The 14,108-nt window shown below is 45.8% G+C and overlaps 1 protein-coding gene across 1 annotated transcript; it reads right to left on the bottom strand.

Moving 5' to 3' along the window:
* Nucleotides 1-453: 453 nt before the first annotated feature.
* LOC121308792 (unconventional myosin-XVIIIa-like) lies at nucleotides 454-13,590 on the bottom strand (the record flags this gene model as incomplete). The annotated part of the gene is made up of 15 exons (XM_041241430.1): nucleotides 454-585; nucleotides 907-1,023; nucleotides 3,461-3,574; nucleotides 3,885-4,031; nucleotides 4,648-4,752; nucleotides 5,001-5,111; nucleotides 5,278-5,478; nucleotides 6,252-6,375; nucleotides 7,672-7,826; nucleotides 8,430-8,557; nucleotides 9,075-9,192; nucleotides 9,654-9,773; nucleotides 10,162-10,251; nucleotides 11,015-11,158; nucleotides 13,417-13,590. Coding segments are annotated over 15 exons (1,965 nt in total), but the record flags the coding sequence as incomplete, so codon positions are not given.
* Nucleotides 13,591-14,108: the final 518 nt, after the last annotated feature.

Here is a 14,108-nt window from a genome sequence, read left to right as displayed (position 1 = left end):
TCTTGTGTTACGGGTAAGATATAGAGAATCACATGCAAGTGGCCTGGTAAATAACCAAGGTACAGAGATCACTAGTCAGGAAGCAGTACGAAGAAGCCCTGCCTGTTGGTCAGACTCCAGGTCAGGCCTGGGACAAGCAGCTCCTTAAGACAGGAAGGGCTACGGTTGGGTACAGCTTTATGAGAGAGGAATAACCGAAACTTGAAGCGCAAAAAACAAATCTCACAGAAATAGATACTGTGTTTGGATTTGATTAAACCAGGTGCAAGAACAGAAAAGTGTGTGGGAGCTGCCAGCATGATGGTGCACGGGGCAGGCAATCCCTTCACCAGGGGCTGGACGCTATCGAACTGCCACGTAATACGAAGTCCGCAGCACAGTCAAGAAGAGTGAATTCCACTCCACAGACTCTGTGCAAGCAGCGCATGGGGACTCCTGCCCCCCAGCGGCACACGGCAGGCTGCAGATTCAGCACAGTTTTAGCGCACAGCTCCTGCCTACCTTTTCTTGGATTTCTTGCTTTTCCTTGTTCGCTTCTTCCAGCTGACCCTGCAGATCGTTGATCTGAGCCAGGTCTCTCGATGACTGGGAGGAAAGAACAACAAGTCTGTTTAAAACCCTGAAGGAGGAGCGAGGAGTACAATCATTAAAATCAATTAAAAGATTTGAATTAAAAATGGCTCGAAATGTGTGTCTTGTGTTTAGGACTCTACATCCATATGCAGCAGAGTGGTAAGTCACACAGACCAGGCACATGCTAACTTTAAAATCTGAAAGCCGAATACCTCCTACACTAATGGATGTAATCGTGCGGGCGAAAAGCCATCCAGAACTTTACAAGCACAAAAGAAGTTTCACAGTCCAGTAGACAAATGGACAGGCTATAGAGGACAGGCAGGACAGTACCTGTGCGACAACAGCCTTGTGCTTCTTCATGAGCTCGTTCATATCCTCCTGGTCCTCCTCGAGACGGGACTGCAGCTCGTTCTTCTCATGCTGCAGGCGGCTCACCTGTTCCTCCAGCTGCCCAAACAGAGAGATGTTCACAGTAAACATGTGCTGAAAACACAATCCTTCAGCAGAGAGCACGGCTTTACAATACAGGGTTAGAGGAATCAGCGCTATTTCTGCAACGCTGTAGCCTTACTAACTAACAGCTCTGATTAGCAGCTAAACAAGCATGGCTAACCTGTCTAGTGATGTGCAGTGCTGGCAGCTCCTACATGATTCTGACTGCCTGATTGGGAGCAGCTGAGCCATGCCCGAGGCTGCTGACCAGTGATTGATTCTAACCAGATTTCATCATGCTGGGACTATTACTTTTGGACGTATGCATCTGACCCCCCACCACCCCTACAAAGGATGCGTTTAAAGCATCAACAGCATTGTCCGGTGTAGATTTAACAATCAGGAGTTGCTTTATTCTTGGAATCATTCTCCAAGGACAGGAGCAGAGCACCAATAAATGCAGTGATATTTATTATTTGCAGTAATAAGAGGGGTGTTATCAGCAATCCCCAAGATGTTTGCATGCGCCTGTCATTTTACAAAGAACTTCCAAGAAGTCATTATACAGTAAGTCATGAGTTAATTTACACACTAGACGGAGCGCTTCGACTGAACAGCACTCAGAATGATGTAAAGACAGCACAGAGGCACGCTACACTGTATAAGGCAGTGTGGATGAGCACGCGCTGAACACCAGTTGTATAAACTGGAACTAGAACAGCAATGATTCTCTCAAAATGTCTTCATGTCAATGCCTTTTATGGCACTGTTGATTCACATGGACGTTTAGCACAAGAACCTGGCACACAAGACAAAGGGTCAACCCAGCTGTGAATCTGCTGCCTTGATGCTTTGCATTAACTTTTATGGAGAAAAATAAAACCATAATTGCAGCACAGAGATTACCAGTCTTAGCAAAGGATATTAACTTGGAAAATGAGATGGTGCTTTTTTGAAAGTGAGATTAGCAATGTATTCACTTTTAAAACAGCAAAATGGAAAATGCATCTGCCCAGCTCCAGATATACCTAATAAATACAGAAGCCCTTTCATATTTTAAAAACCTCTGCACTGTACAGCTATCTAAAGCAATGTGTGCTGTGGCTCACTGTATGTTTTCTCCTGTGTGTTTGTTTTTCTTCTAATGTATTTTTCAGAGGAAATGGTGCATTGAAGAACCCGGCTAAGAATGAAAGACTTAAATAAACCAACGATGGGGGGAAAAAGTGCAATAAATACAATCGCCTAAATTGTTGTTTACCAACTCCCCTGCCATTGTGCGAACTCAATTACTTTTTTCCTTTGCTTGATACACAGATAACAATCTACCCGAGCCGGTGTTATTAAATCCCAATGTCTTTTTGCAGCAATACGTCTTGTTCAAATTAGAAATGGATTTTCACAAGCATGAGATTACGTGCAGCACCAGTTCTTTGCAGCCACTGCAGTAACTGAACCTGTGCTCTGGAGCTCAGGAGCGGCTGGTGGAATTGGATTGCTCAGGAGCTCAGGAGCGGCTGGTGGAATTGGATTGCTCTGGAGCTCAGGAGTGGCTGGTGGAATTGGATTGCTCTGGAGCTCAGGAGCGGCTGGTGGAATTGGATTGCTCTGGAGCTCAGGATTGCTCTGGAGCTGGCTGGTGGAATTGGATTGCTCTGGAGCTCAGGAGTGGCTGGTGGAATTGGATTGCTCTGGAGCTCAGGAGTGGCTGGTGGAATTGGATTGCTCTGGAGCTCAGGAGTGGCTGGTGGAATTGGATTGCTCTGGAGCTCAGGAGCGGCTGGTGGAATTGGATTGCTCTGGAGCTCAGGAGCGGCTGGTGGAATTGGATTGCTCTGGAGCTCAGGAGCGGCTGGTGGAATTGGATTGCTGGAGCTCAGGAGCGGCTCTGGAGCTCAGGAGCGGCTGGTGGAATTGGATTGCTCTGGAGCTCAGGAGTGGCTGGTGGAATTGGATTGAACAAGCTAAGTTCTGAATCCCAGGTCTAGTGTAAATTGCAAGACCTGCTAGGGGCACCCAGGTCACTCCAGGGCAGTTTGAACCCATTTCCAATACAATACAATACAATACAGTTTGCTTTTATATAGCGCTCTTCATTCAGAGCACCCCAGGGCGCTTTACAATAAAAAAGCCACTGGCCACTCAATCCAGCTAAAAGAAGCTCAAACTATTATGTTTTGTAATTTGATTTGTAAGATTAGACTGTGGCAGCGTTCTTGACAGGACTCGGGACGGAGTTCCAAAGGCAGGGAGCACACCAACTAAAGCCCCACCTCGCCTCTCCTGATTGCAGACGACTTCTAGGACCTGTCAAAAGTTTAGCATTCACTGATCCCGAGGCACACAAGACTAGGAGCACGAGGTACCAGCCATGAAGGGCTTTACATATTCAATCCATTCAACACACGCAGCAATTACAATGACTCTCTTTTGTTTAATCAAAAGCACTCACGGCTGACTTGGTCTTGGAGATGTCGTCCATCTGAATGTGCATGTCTTCAATCTCCACCTCCATGGATTTACGAGACTTCACCGCCGCCGCGCAGGTGAACTCAGATTCCTCCAGCTGGCAGAAAACAAAAACAAGGCTTCAGCAAAAACCGCAAAGGCTGGGAGGGCGAAGCGTTCACCAGGGAAGAAACCACGCATTGAAAAAAAAAACAAAGCCTATTAAAAACACGTCAATCGCTATGCCTGGAAACCAACCCTGACCAAGAAAACACTACAGTAGCACTACAGTATACTGCAGCACTTTACAGTAATACTCATTTACAGTGTTTTGTAGTAACATGACAGGGCATCACAGTAGCACTATAGCATGAGAGCAGCACATCGGTGTGGAGATGCTGCCCGCCTGCAGTGAAGAGACTCAGTACCTGGTTCTTGAGCTGTGCGATCTCCCTCTTGCTCGGTGCGTTGTTCTTCAGATGATCCAGCATAATCTGTGCATCCACCAGCAGAGCCTTAGTGCGCTTCAGGTCCTTCCTCAGCCGTTTCTCTGTCTCGAAGTCGCGCTGGGTGACCTGACCACAGACACAGCAACAGACAACAAGCAAGAGAGTTGGTAGAGGCCTTGAAAGATCACCACTAAGAGAGAATGCAGTGGGAGATTGACACTCTTAAATTAGAGTATATATATATATATATATATATATATATATATATAAAAATGAAAGAGCCCCCTCCTAAGTTTGCACATGTGAAAATGCCGCCCATTCCAGGTTTTACTGCAAGCTTGATTAGCCAGTGTGTAGGTAACAAGCTCAGGTGTGTCTTATTAAACTCATAGTAAAAACCAGGAATGGATCAGACTGCTAGGCAATGAGAAGTCTTATTTCCATCCCAGCTTCTGCAGGTCGAGTAACTAACAACTTCTCCATGGAATCCTAAAGTAAAACCAAGACGACAAAAGTTGTCGTCAGATGCCTTCAGTACTCTGCTGAAGGCACCAGCCAAAATTTTTGTTTACAGTCCCAACAGCTGCTTTCTATTCTGTGTACATGAAATAAATCCGCATGAATCACGTACAGCAGAGCACCATCCCGCGGGGCAGCTTATCGAAGACTATGTGAAGCTAGCTGTGCTATGATAGCAAGGTATGTGATGCTGCGTGCCGAATCCCCAGCCCCGCATTAGTACCTGCTCACTGGCCGCGGACAGCTTGCTCACCAGGTCCCTCTTCTCACGGAGGACTTTCTGCTTATCATCATACTCTTCCTCCAGCTGCGCTTCCATTTGCTTCAGCTGGGGAGGAGAAAAAAAAAAAGAAGCGGCTTTTATTGTTGGGTTTTGTTTCCCCGAGGCAGCATTAATTGATAAAGCCGTGCGTGGTGAGCAACGTTTCCTTTAATGCTGTACTCTACGGAGATCAGCGTCTTTAGCAGTTTGCGTTCTGTGTTCCCTGCGTACAGAATACAGAATTTGTGATGGTGATCCTGCTGTTTTTGAATACCGCAGCAGTAGAGATCAGGGGCAGAGGATCGATGGCGTACCTTCTTCTGGCAGGACTGCCTGACCTCCTCCACTTCCTCATCCTTGCTCTCCATCTCCTTGGATTGGCTCTGTCGCAGCCGCTCCATCTCCATCTCCAAACGCAGCTTCGCCTGGAACAAAACAGACAGGTCACAAAAACTACCCACCAGTTACACCGCATACTGGCCTTCATATTCAGTGGAATGATGAGTAAAGGTTTGAATTCCACGTGTGGGTTTGCACAGTGTCGTTTCACAGCGGTAACAGAGAGCTGCTTTTCACTGGCCGGCGCCCTACCTGCTCCAGCATCTGTATGGTCCCTGCTTGTTCATCCAGCTCCTCCTCCTGATCCTTGGCCTTTGCCTCGAGGTCGCGCAGCTGCTTCTTGACCTTGGAGAGGGAGGCCTCGTCCTTCGACTCCTGGGAGGACAGATCCTGCAGCTCCACCTCCAGCTGCTCCACCTTGTGGTTCAGAGCGCTGATCTCCGAGTCCTTGTCCTGCAGGGGAGCAGATTGATACACAGTAAGGGCTGCACCAAACGGTCACAACAGAAGCCTGTTTGCCTTTCAAACAGGTGGAACACAAAGCCATTGATTAACTGCTCAGTCAGCTTGTGAATAATTACTATTATTCTACTCAAAAAAGGCATCCGCTAGAGAAAAGCTTACCATGGTAAATCTGTCTGTGTATGTTTATGTTTTTTGGACGACACTGTTGCTGGGACATTCACTGCCAGCAGAACAACATCACTGAAATTCAGTGCTATATAATTGCAAATCGAATGTACTGAACAGTATCTGTTAATGCAGGTTTGAAGGCTGTAGAAGACTCTCTCCCATGTTTTAATGACAAGAGTCAGCAGGAGGGATCCCACTGGGTTTTCTTAAGGTAAACAATGGTGTAACAAAAATAACACATACAGTTACGAATTCTTACTGAGAAATCTTCGCCCCCATGCTGGGTCTAAATTACCGTTGCATCAACTCCATCCAGTAAGCAGGATAAACAGTGTGATCTCTACTTGAGTTCTTTTGCTTTGATGAATGTGTGCAAGCGAGGCGCTTTCAGAGTTTACGGCAAAACGCGAAACGGCTTTAAAATAAAAAAAAAAAAAAAGCACAGCTACCCGGAGCATCCCTAACAATAAAATAAAACACTCGCTCACAAAGCATGCAGAAACATTTAGGGAGGCGTTTAGACGAGGAGTCTTCAGAATGGATGCAGACGAGGGTCTCTCTGTATTGAGCGAGCTACTCTGGAGCAGACGTACCTCGAGCTGCTGTCGGAGGCTGAACACCTCCCCGGTGAGAGCGTCCTTCTCCCGGCTCAGATTCTCCTTCTGGAACTTCTCTCTCTGAGCCTCGTCCTGGGCCTGAGACAGCTCAGAGTCGAACCTGCGGGGGGGGGGGGGCAGAGTTACAACAGAGAGCAGCACCGTACAGTCCAAGACCAGAGGGACAGTCGACCCGTTTCAGATGGATGGAAGTCCAGCTGCAGTTGCAATCCATCAGCAGGTAAATAAATCCAAGCAATATAGTACACTACGGAGCCCAAAAATGTCATGAAACAGAATATTCACAAACAAAGCACCAGACATTATCAAATGCATGACTTATTAGTCGACCTATTCAACTGCTTTTACCTCAACTGTCCTATCAGTACTCACCCCACCTATCACTAGCACACAGTCCTTGAGAAGCAATATTAACTTGTGGAAACAAGGCCTGCTGTGGGAAGTATTAAACAGCATCTGTAACTTTTTCACAACACTGTTCCTATATTCTGATTGCTAGACATGGCAAGTGATTATAGAACTGCGCCGCATGCCTGCGCTGCTAATACCCTCATATAATTGCAAATTTAAAACAGCTTCCCTGTATCTCCTGAGAACACAATATAAAGCTGGATAATGAGGGCACTGGCACTGAAAACAGCTTCCCTGCACAGCTGTGCTGTACCTGGGACCCCCAGCTCCTGTCCTGGGGTTCTGTGAGATGTGGACAGATCACCACAATGATTATACTGGAGACCCGAGCCGGGTTCAAACCCAGGCAAAACAAACAGGAGGCTGTTGAATTATCTAGCTGAGCCACCTTATGCTCTTATTATGGTATGCTTTTTTTATATCCAAAGCCTTTCTGGTTTTGTTTGAGGGAAGGCTGCTGACATTCAGCCTGTATGAAAGCTTGCCGCACATTGACATTTAAAAGTTTCAAAATGTTTGTAATGGGTGTCCTTTGAAGATTGGTTCGAGGAATGGTAATTTGACAAGATGCTATAAGAGATGTATCAATAATGCATCAAAATAAAGCAATCCCGCTGCTAGGTTACGTTCTTCCCTTTTGAAAAAGCAATGCAAACTCTCTTCACCCTTAACGATTCATGAGAAAACAACAGCGAGAGAGGACAGCATGTGACATAATTACTTACTCAGAGCAAAAAAGAAATGCAATGCTTCAGCCTCAACAACAAAAGATGATTGTTTAGTATGTTCATTAGGCACTAGCCAATACTGTTTAAAAAACTGAAATCAATAAAGACATCAGCAGGATCTCTAAAATCCAGTGTGAGAGTCAGGATGGGTGTGGTTAACCTGTGCACTTTCCACCAATGCTTCCCTGCATCTAAAAAAAGCACCCCACAGGGGGGGCTGAGCAGTGTGACTCTGGCTCGTCTCAGACGCTCCTTACTTTCTCTGCTTCTTCTCCAGCTCGTGGTTGCGTCCCTGCTGGCCCTCCAGGTGCAGCTTGGTGTCCTGCAGCTCGGAGGTCAGCCGCTGGCATTTCTTCTTGAGCTGCTGGACGGTGCGCTGGCTCTCCTCGCTGTCCGCCTGCAGATCTGTCAGCTGAGGAAAACATGGTGAGTTTGAAACACAGAGAAGCAGGTGTTGCACACAGCTGACAGTGCAAGTTCTTTAGGAACTATTAACATCCCTGCTGGCGAGCTTACAACATGTTCAACGGGTACCTTAAAAGTTTCAAGTACCAAAAAATTAGCACGAAGAAAACTATGCCCAGAAGCCTGAATCATTCCTTTTAGTTGGTAGACGGGATGCTAAGAGGTCCTTTATTAAATTGTGTTGAAAATTGCTATAAATTATTATTTTATAGTTTTTTCAAACATGCAAGATATGAAACAGGTGTACATTCAAAAAGTATGCTACCCTGGTCTGTGACCCTACTGAATGAAACAAGACATGCCTCATCATTACAGCATGCTGGAAAACAGATCTCATTACCTCAAAACACTAAGCTCTGCATTTAACCATGTTTATCAAACCCTGATCACCCCCTTTCTTTGTTTGCAAACTAATTCAACTTTGCAAAGTGGGGTGACACACACACAGCAGTTTGAACAGATCAATGTTCCATTCAAAACTGTAGATTTCCGTGCTGCAGGACTGGCCAATGGCAGGCAGAGTCGTTTAGATGTGCGCAAGGTGACCTACCCGTCTCTCCAGCTGTCTCTTGTTCTGCTGCTCCACCTCCAGCTTGTCATCAAACTCCTGCTGCAGCCTCTTCTTGGTGAAATCGATCTCTCGAATCGCCCGGTCGTACTTCAAGCGCCACTCTCCACCTGTGCAGGGGAGGGAGAAAACCCAATGAATAAGAACACCTGGAGGGAACGTACTGCGTGGTTCTCCTACTCATCACACTTCTGATATTATGACTAAAATGGAAATAAGACTCCCATTGCATAGCAGTTTGATCCATTCCTGGTTTTACTATGAGTTTAATAAGACACACCTGAGCTTCTTACCTGTACACCGGAGCTAATCCAGCACATTCTAAGACATGGCATGGGGGAAAACTGCTCTGCAACAGGAGTCTTATTTCCACCCCTGCACACAGACACACACTTAATGCTCCCTTGGGTACTGGTTCTAAACTGTCCAAAGTTGGCCGTTCCACTCCTGGTCTTTGTTCCAACCCTGTTCTAAATTGTTTAATTGAACCAATGAAACCTGCATCCAGACCCTGAAGAGGTTAATTCTCTCATTGCACCTGTTAACGCTGGAGTGGAATGGCTCTCCAGGAGCGTGACTGGACAGCTCTGTTGTAAGCTGCCTGCACGGAGACCCTCTCAAACTCACCCGAGTCGTCGTCGTCATCGTTCAGATCTCCGTTGAGCTCCGCCGCTCTCATCAGCCTCACCTCCATCACTTCCATTTCCATGGAGTCCATCTGCTTCTTCACCACGTCGAACTTAGCCTGGAATCAAACAGATAGTCCTTAATCCGCAAGGCAAACAAACAGGCCATCTGTTAGAGGAGGCAGACTTAAAAAATAACTACAAAAATCCTGCATTTTCACTGAACTCGTTTGCACTTTGAGTGGTTTTATTTCGAACGTAAGCCCATTTGTAGCCAGCCCACCTACGAACCAGCTTTCAGAACACAAGTCTCTGTACACGAAAGGCTTTGCTTGTCTCTCAGAGCCTGTGCTGTGCTCTGTTTCACATCTCACACCCTCCTCGGCAGTGTCAGCTCTGCAGGGTGAGGGGCTCTTAAACACACACTGGACCGGGAAATTCTTTACTGTAAACTGCCCCCGCAAGGGCATTCATTGCAGGTCACAATAAAACCCTTTATTTTATTGCTTTCAGTCTGATCTTGATCTCCTAGCCTGTCCAATAGCAGGGGCTGCAGACGGAGAGGAGGCTCTCGCTGTACCTGCAAGTCTCTCATTTCTTTCTCCAAGCGCAGCCTCTCTGAAGTTTCTGACTCTAGAAGCTGGGAAGCCGATTCTCCTGTGTTCCTCTCGTCCGCGAGCTCCGAGGAAATCTCCGTGATCTGGGAGGGAACAGAAAACACCCATGCAATGATTTACCAAATTACACAACTTGAGTAGGCAGTCCTGCTACACACTATACAGTATAAGCAACTCCTTCAGCAAATAAGCCACTGTACGTTTTCCAGCCTTTCTTATTGTGTTCCTGTGATTGTTCGCAGTCTGTAATAAAGGAGACTGGGACGGGGGGCGTTCATGAAGACAGATTCATTTGATTCAAGGGAAATACCATTTTGAAAGTTGGTGACTAGAAATATCAAAAACACAAATGATTTAATGCTGCTGACAAGCACTGGGCCGAATGCCCTATTCCTTTTGAGCAGAATCGCTCAATCCCAGAACAGCGAGCAGACGGCAGGCTCCAGTCCTGCAAGCTTTCAGCGGGCGTACCCTGCACTCCAAACGGTCTGTGTTCAGTCGCAGTTCATTCCTCTCTTTTTCCACTTTTTCAAGTTTGCTGCGAAGCTGCTGAATTTCCTCCTGAAAAAAAAAAAAAAAGAAAACAAAAATTGTGTTTAAGAAAGAACTCTATAAACTTTTTTCTCAAGTTTTGGCTTTTCAAAGCTGGAAATAAATAAATAAATGAATACAATGAAATAACCATTTCTCAGACACTATATATGCTAAACCCTCTACTCTCACACTACACAGCTTTTATGGTTTTTCTCTTCATAAAGTTGCTTTGTTTGGCTTCAGCCCTGCACATCAAACATGCTCATATCTGACAGTCGCGTAAGGTGCCTGTTCTGAAACTCATCAAATGCACTCCATCTGCAGGCAAATGTTGTTGTTTCCAGTCATGAATTGCCATACTGTTTGATCCATGCAGTGTCACTTCTTTTCAAAAGATAAAAAAGAAGGAAAAAGACAATGCATTGTAATTACAAAAATACAGCGTCCAGGTTCCAGTTATATACACACCTCTTATAAAAGTTTACATAGCAAAGGGAAATAAATCACAGTGAAAGCATGGCAAAGCATAGGTAAGCATTGTAAAGAATAGCAAGGTATGGTAAAGCATATTAACATGCATAGCCAAGCAGGGTAAACTAAAGTAAATGCACTGCATAACCATGGGAAAAGCATGGGAAAACTGCAAAACACAGTTGATAAGGGACAGTGTACAGGGGTGCAAGGGGAACAGCGTGCAGAGGTGCAAGGGGGACAGCGTGCAGAGGTGCAAGGGGGACAGCGTGCAGAGGTGCAAGGGGGACAGCGTGCAGGGGTGCAAGGGGACACTCACGTCTTTGCCTCTGATCTGCTCCTCGCTGAGCTGCACCTCGATCAGGGGCCTCACTGTGGTGAAGAGCTTCCACCAGGGCCAGTCTTTAACACCTTTGTTCTTCTTGATGTTCTTCTGGATGCAGCGGATAGCGAGAGCCTGGATCTGAAACAACAGGACAGAGCCACAGTGTGAGGAGCCGCAGCGTGAGGAGCCGGAGTGGAGCGGCGGGGGAGCCCTCGGTCCAGAACACTGGCTAGTGATCTGAGCCTTAATCCCAGCTTCACACTATAAACCCACCAAGACCAGAGCTACCGCAGAGAGCCTCAGAGCTCAAACATTTACCTGTGTTAGCCACAGCTCTGGAGATGCTTACCGCATTAAAAGCACTACACAAAAAAATCAAAAGGTGATCATGACCGTTAAAAACAAACTTTAAAACATGTGCATTGAAAGTCAGAAACAAAAAAAAAAAAAGTTTATGCTACCGATTCAATAACCCTCCGGGCCTCAGTTGCCTTACACTTCTTGTCGGAGATGAGAGCGGACAGCGCTGCAGTGAATGTCAGCGCACTGCAGATTTAGTTCAACTTGAAGGGGTTCAAATAAGCAGCGTGCAAGAGGGACAGCGCCGTCAACAATGAGGTCCATTTAAAAGAACAGCCAGGGCCACTTTCAATATGTAATGCTCTCGACTCACAATGAAACCCACTGTTCCAAAAGTGAAGGAGGAGATTACTGTGGTGTGGGCTGCTGACGGGCATTGCCATGACAACACAAGTGAAAGAGTTCTAAACACACATCGCTGTTGCATTTACCTTTACCCCTCTGCAGAACGATCGTCTCAACCAACTTTTTAAACCTAACAGACTCGATGCAACGCAGGGTTCTTGAAGGATTCCATCAGTGCATCTGTACTGAAATCAGCACGCAAAGGCAGCAAGGTAACATAGGCTTTGCATTCTCCTGGAAACGACACACTGCAAGCATTGGCAACACTGTCTGATAATCTGGAAGCCCAATTAAAACGATGGACTCTTAAGCATCGAGTGTCTAGAGCCATGTAATGCAAACACTTATTAAGATTTGTCACAGTATGAGAGGTTTTAGCATGCCACACAAAAAACAGAGCCGCGGTTTAATAGCATTACAGACACAAATAAAATATTAAAAGCAGAACATCAGATTACTCCGCTTGTAAGACAAGAAAACACAAGTCCTAATTCCGCAATTAAAAAATGCGTCTCTCTCCCTCTCTCTCTCTCTCTCTCTGCTTTGAAATTTAGCCACAGCAGGCACAGGGAATCAGGCAGACAACAGAACACTGTGATGTCAGCTAGCAGAGAAGCAATTCAAAGTAAAATTGTCTATTGATAACCTTACTTAAGGATCAGGAAAGTAGGTTTTTCCATTCCTAGTTACGGGACAATTACTGGAAAACAACCTGGATGAAAAAGGAGCATGCCTACACTGTCCAATCTACTGCATTCAGCTAATTAACTGGAACCTACAGATTTCACTGGAAAAATACTCCATGCAATTTATACCACTGATAAGTCACAGTGCAAGGTCTTCATTTAGCCTCTGCGTTTAACTACAAAAGTTAACTGGGCTAACCTTTTTACGTCAAATAATTCAAAATGTCCCCTCCTCCAAAACTCTTTAAACTTTGGGAGATTTAAAAAAATCAGAAGTGCTGTTTGAAGACGAAGGAACTCATTTTAAAAAGCCTTGAGGACAACTTTTTTTTTTTATTCACAAAAAATAAGATGCCGAGCAACAAAGACTAAAGACAGAAACCAGGAGCAGAGAAAATGCTGTTTATATTAGTAAACCTCACAACCAACTTCCACAAACAAGACAGCAGCTCAGCGACCGGCTGGCATCCAAGTGCACTCCAGAAACAAGCTGTACAAAGCACATGGCTCTATCAATAGACCTAATGAAGCGACAGCCTGGACACATGTCTCTCTATTGTCAGTGGAAGTAACTGCTGTATAATACACCGTACTCGTGAAGCTGCTCACTAAAAAACACTGCCGAAAAGGTCAGTATAAAAACGTCCTTACTTACTGAAGAGCTGGAACAGAAAATAAAGAAGTGGGTTTCCTCAATGAACTGAACAAAACAAAATAAAAGGAATAACGGAGGAGGCGTTTGCAAGCACCCCGCTCCGGTCAGCAACCCAGACGTGTCGGCAGTGAAGTCCTCGTTACACCAAGTGGGATAATCACGGATAAAGGTTAAGCAGAGCTTTGATGCACTTTCTTCCTGCCTGAGTCTTACCATTTTAGGGTAAGCGATCTCTTAAGGTCAACTGCAGGCTGCATTCTCAGGCTCTAATGTAAATACCCGTGTGAGTAGAGAGCTGTAGGCTGGGGGAGGCGGGGGGAGAGGCCTAGTCCTGTGCTGACTGATCATACCTTTCTCTTCTTGAACGACTGCCTGGCCATATAGCCCCGGCACACCCCCTGGAAGAGGGAGATGTTCCTCCTCGTCTGCTCGTCTCTTTGCTCTTCCAGTCTAGCGAGAGTCCCTGCACGGAAAAACACCTGCAGAACGAACACACACACACACAACAGAAAGAAATAAAGAATTCAGATTTGTTTGAGGCAACCCCTACGGAAACTATAAATAGCTCCAGGTTTTCCATGTACACACACAGCAAAATGATACCAGGGTACTCCCTACACTGGGCCTCATTAACTGCTACTCTGCATTTAAAACCGTCCCTCTATGACCGGTCTCTCTCTCTCTCTCTCTCTCTCTCTCTCTCTCTCTCTCTGTGTTTTTATTTTCCCACTGCAAGCTCAGTACTGTAAGTATATCTCAAATGGCTCTTTCGCTCCTAAGAGAGAGAGGAAGCTTGCAGTGATGTTCACTTACTCCAGTGTGCCTCTCTTCCCCAGCTATAAAGGTACACTTGGCCTTGCTTTCCCTCCCGATCCTGGGGCACTAACTATCCTCCAGTCTAAAGAAAAGCTCTCTTGTCTGAGTCCAAGCCCAAATGAAGTACAATTGTACAGATTTGGAGTGTTTGATCCCACTTCCGTGAACAATAAACCAGCAAATAAATTGTGCTTGCTACTCTATACCAACACAGCTCCAATTCCAC

The sequence above is a fragment of the Polyodon spathula genome, unplaced genomic scaffold, assembly GCF_017654505.1.
Source record: "Polyodon spathula isolate WHYD16114869_AA unplaced genomic scaffold, ASM1765450v1 scaffolds_770, whole genome shotgun sequence".
In the NCBI taxonomy this organism is placed as follows: Eukaryota; Metazoa; Chordata; class Actinopteri; order Acipenseriformes; family Polyodontidae; genus Polyodon; species Polyodon spathula.
Note: the sequence above shows the minus strand (reverse complement) of the source record. Positions and strands in the feature narration are given on the sequence as shown.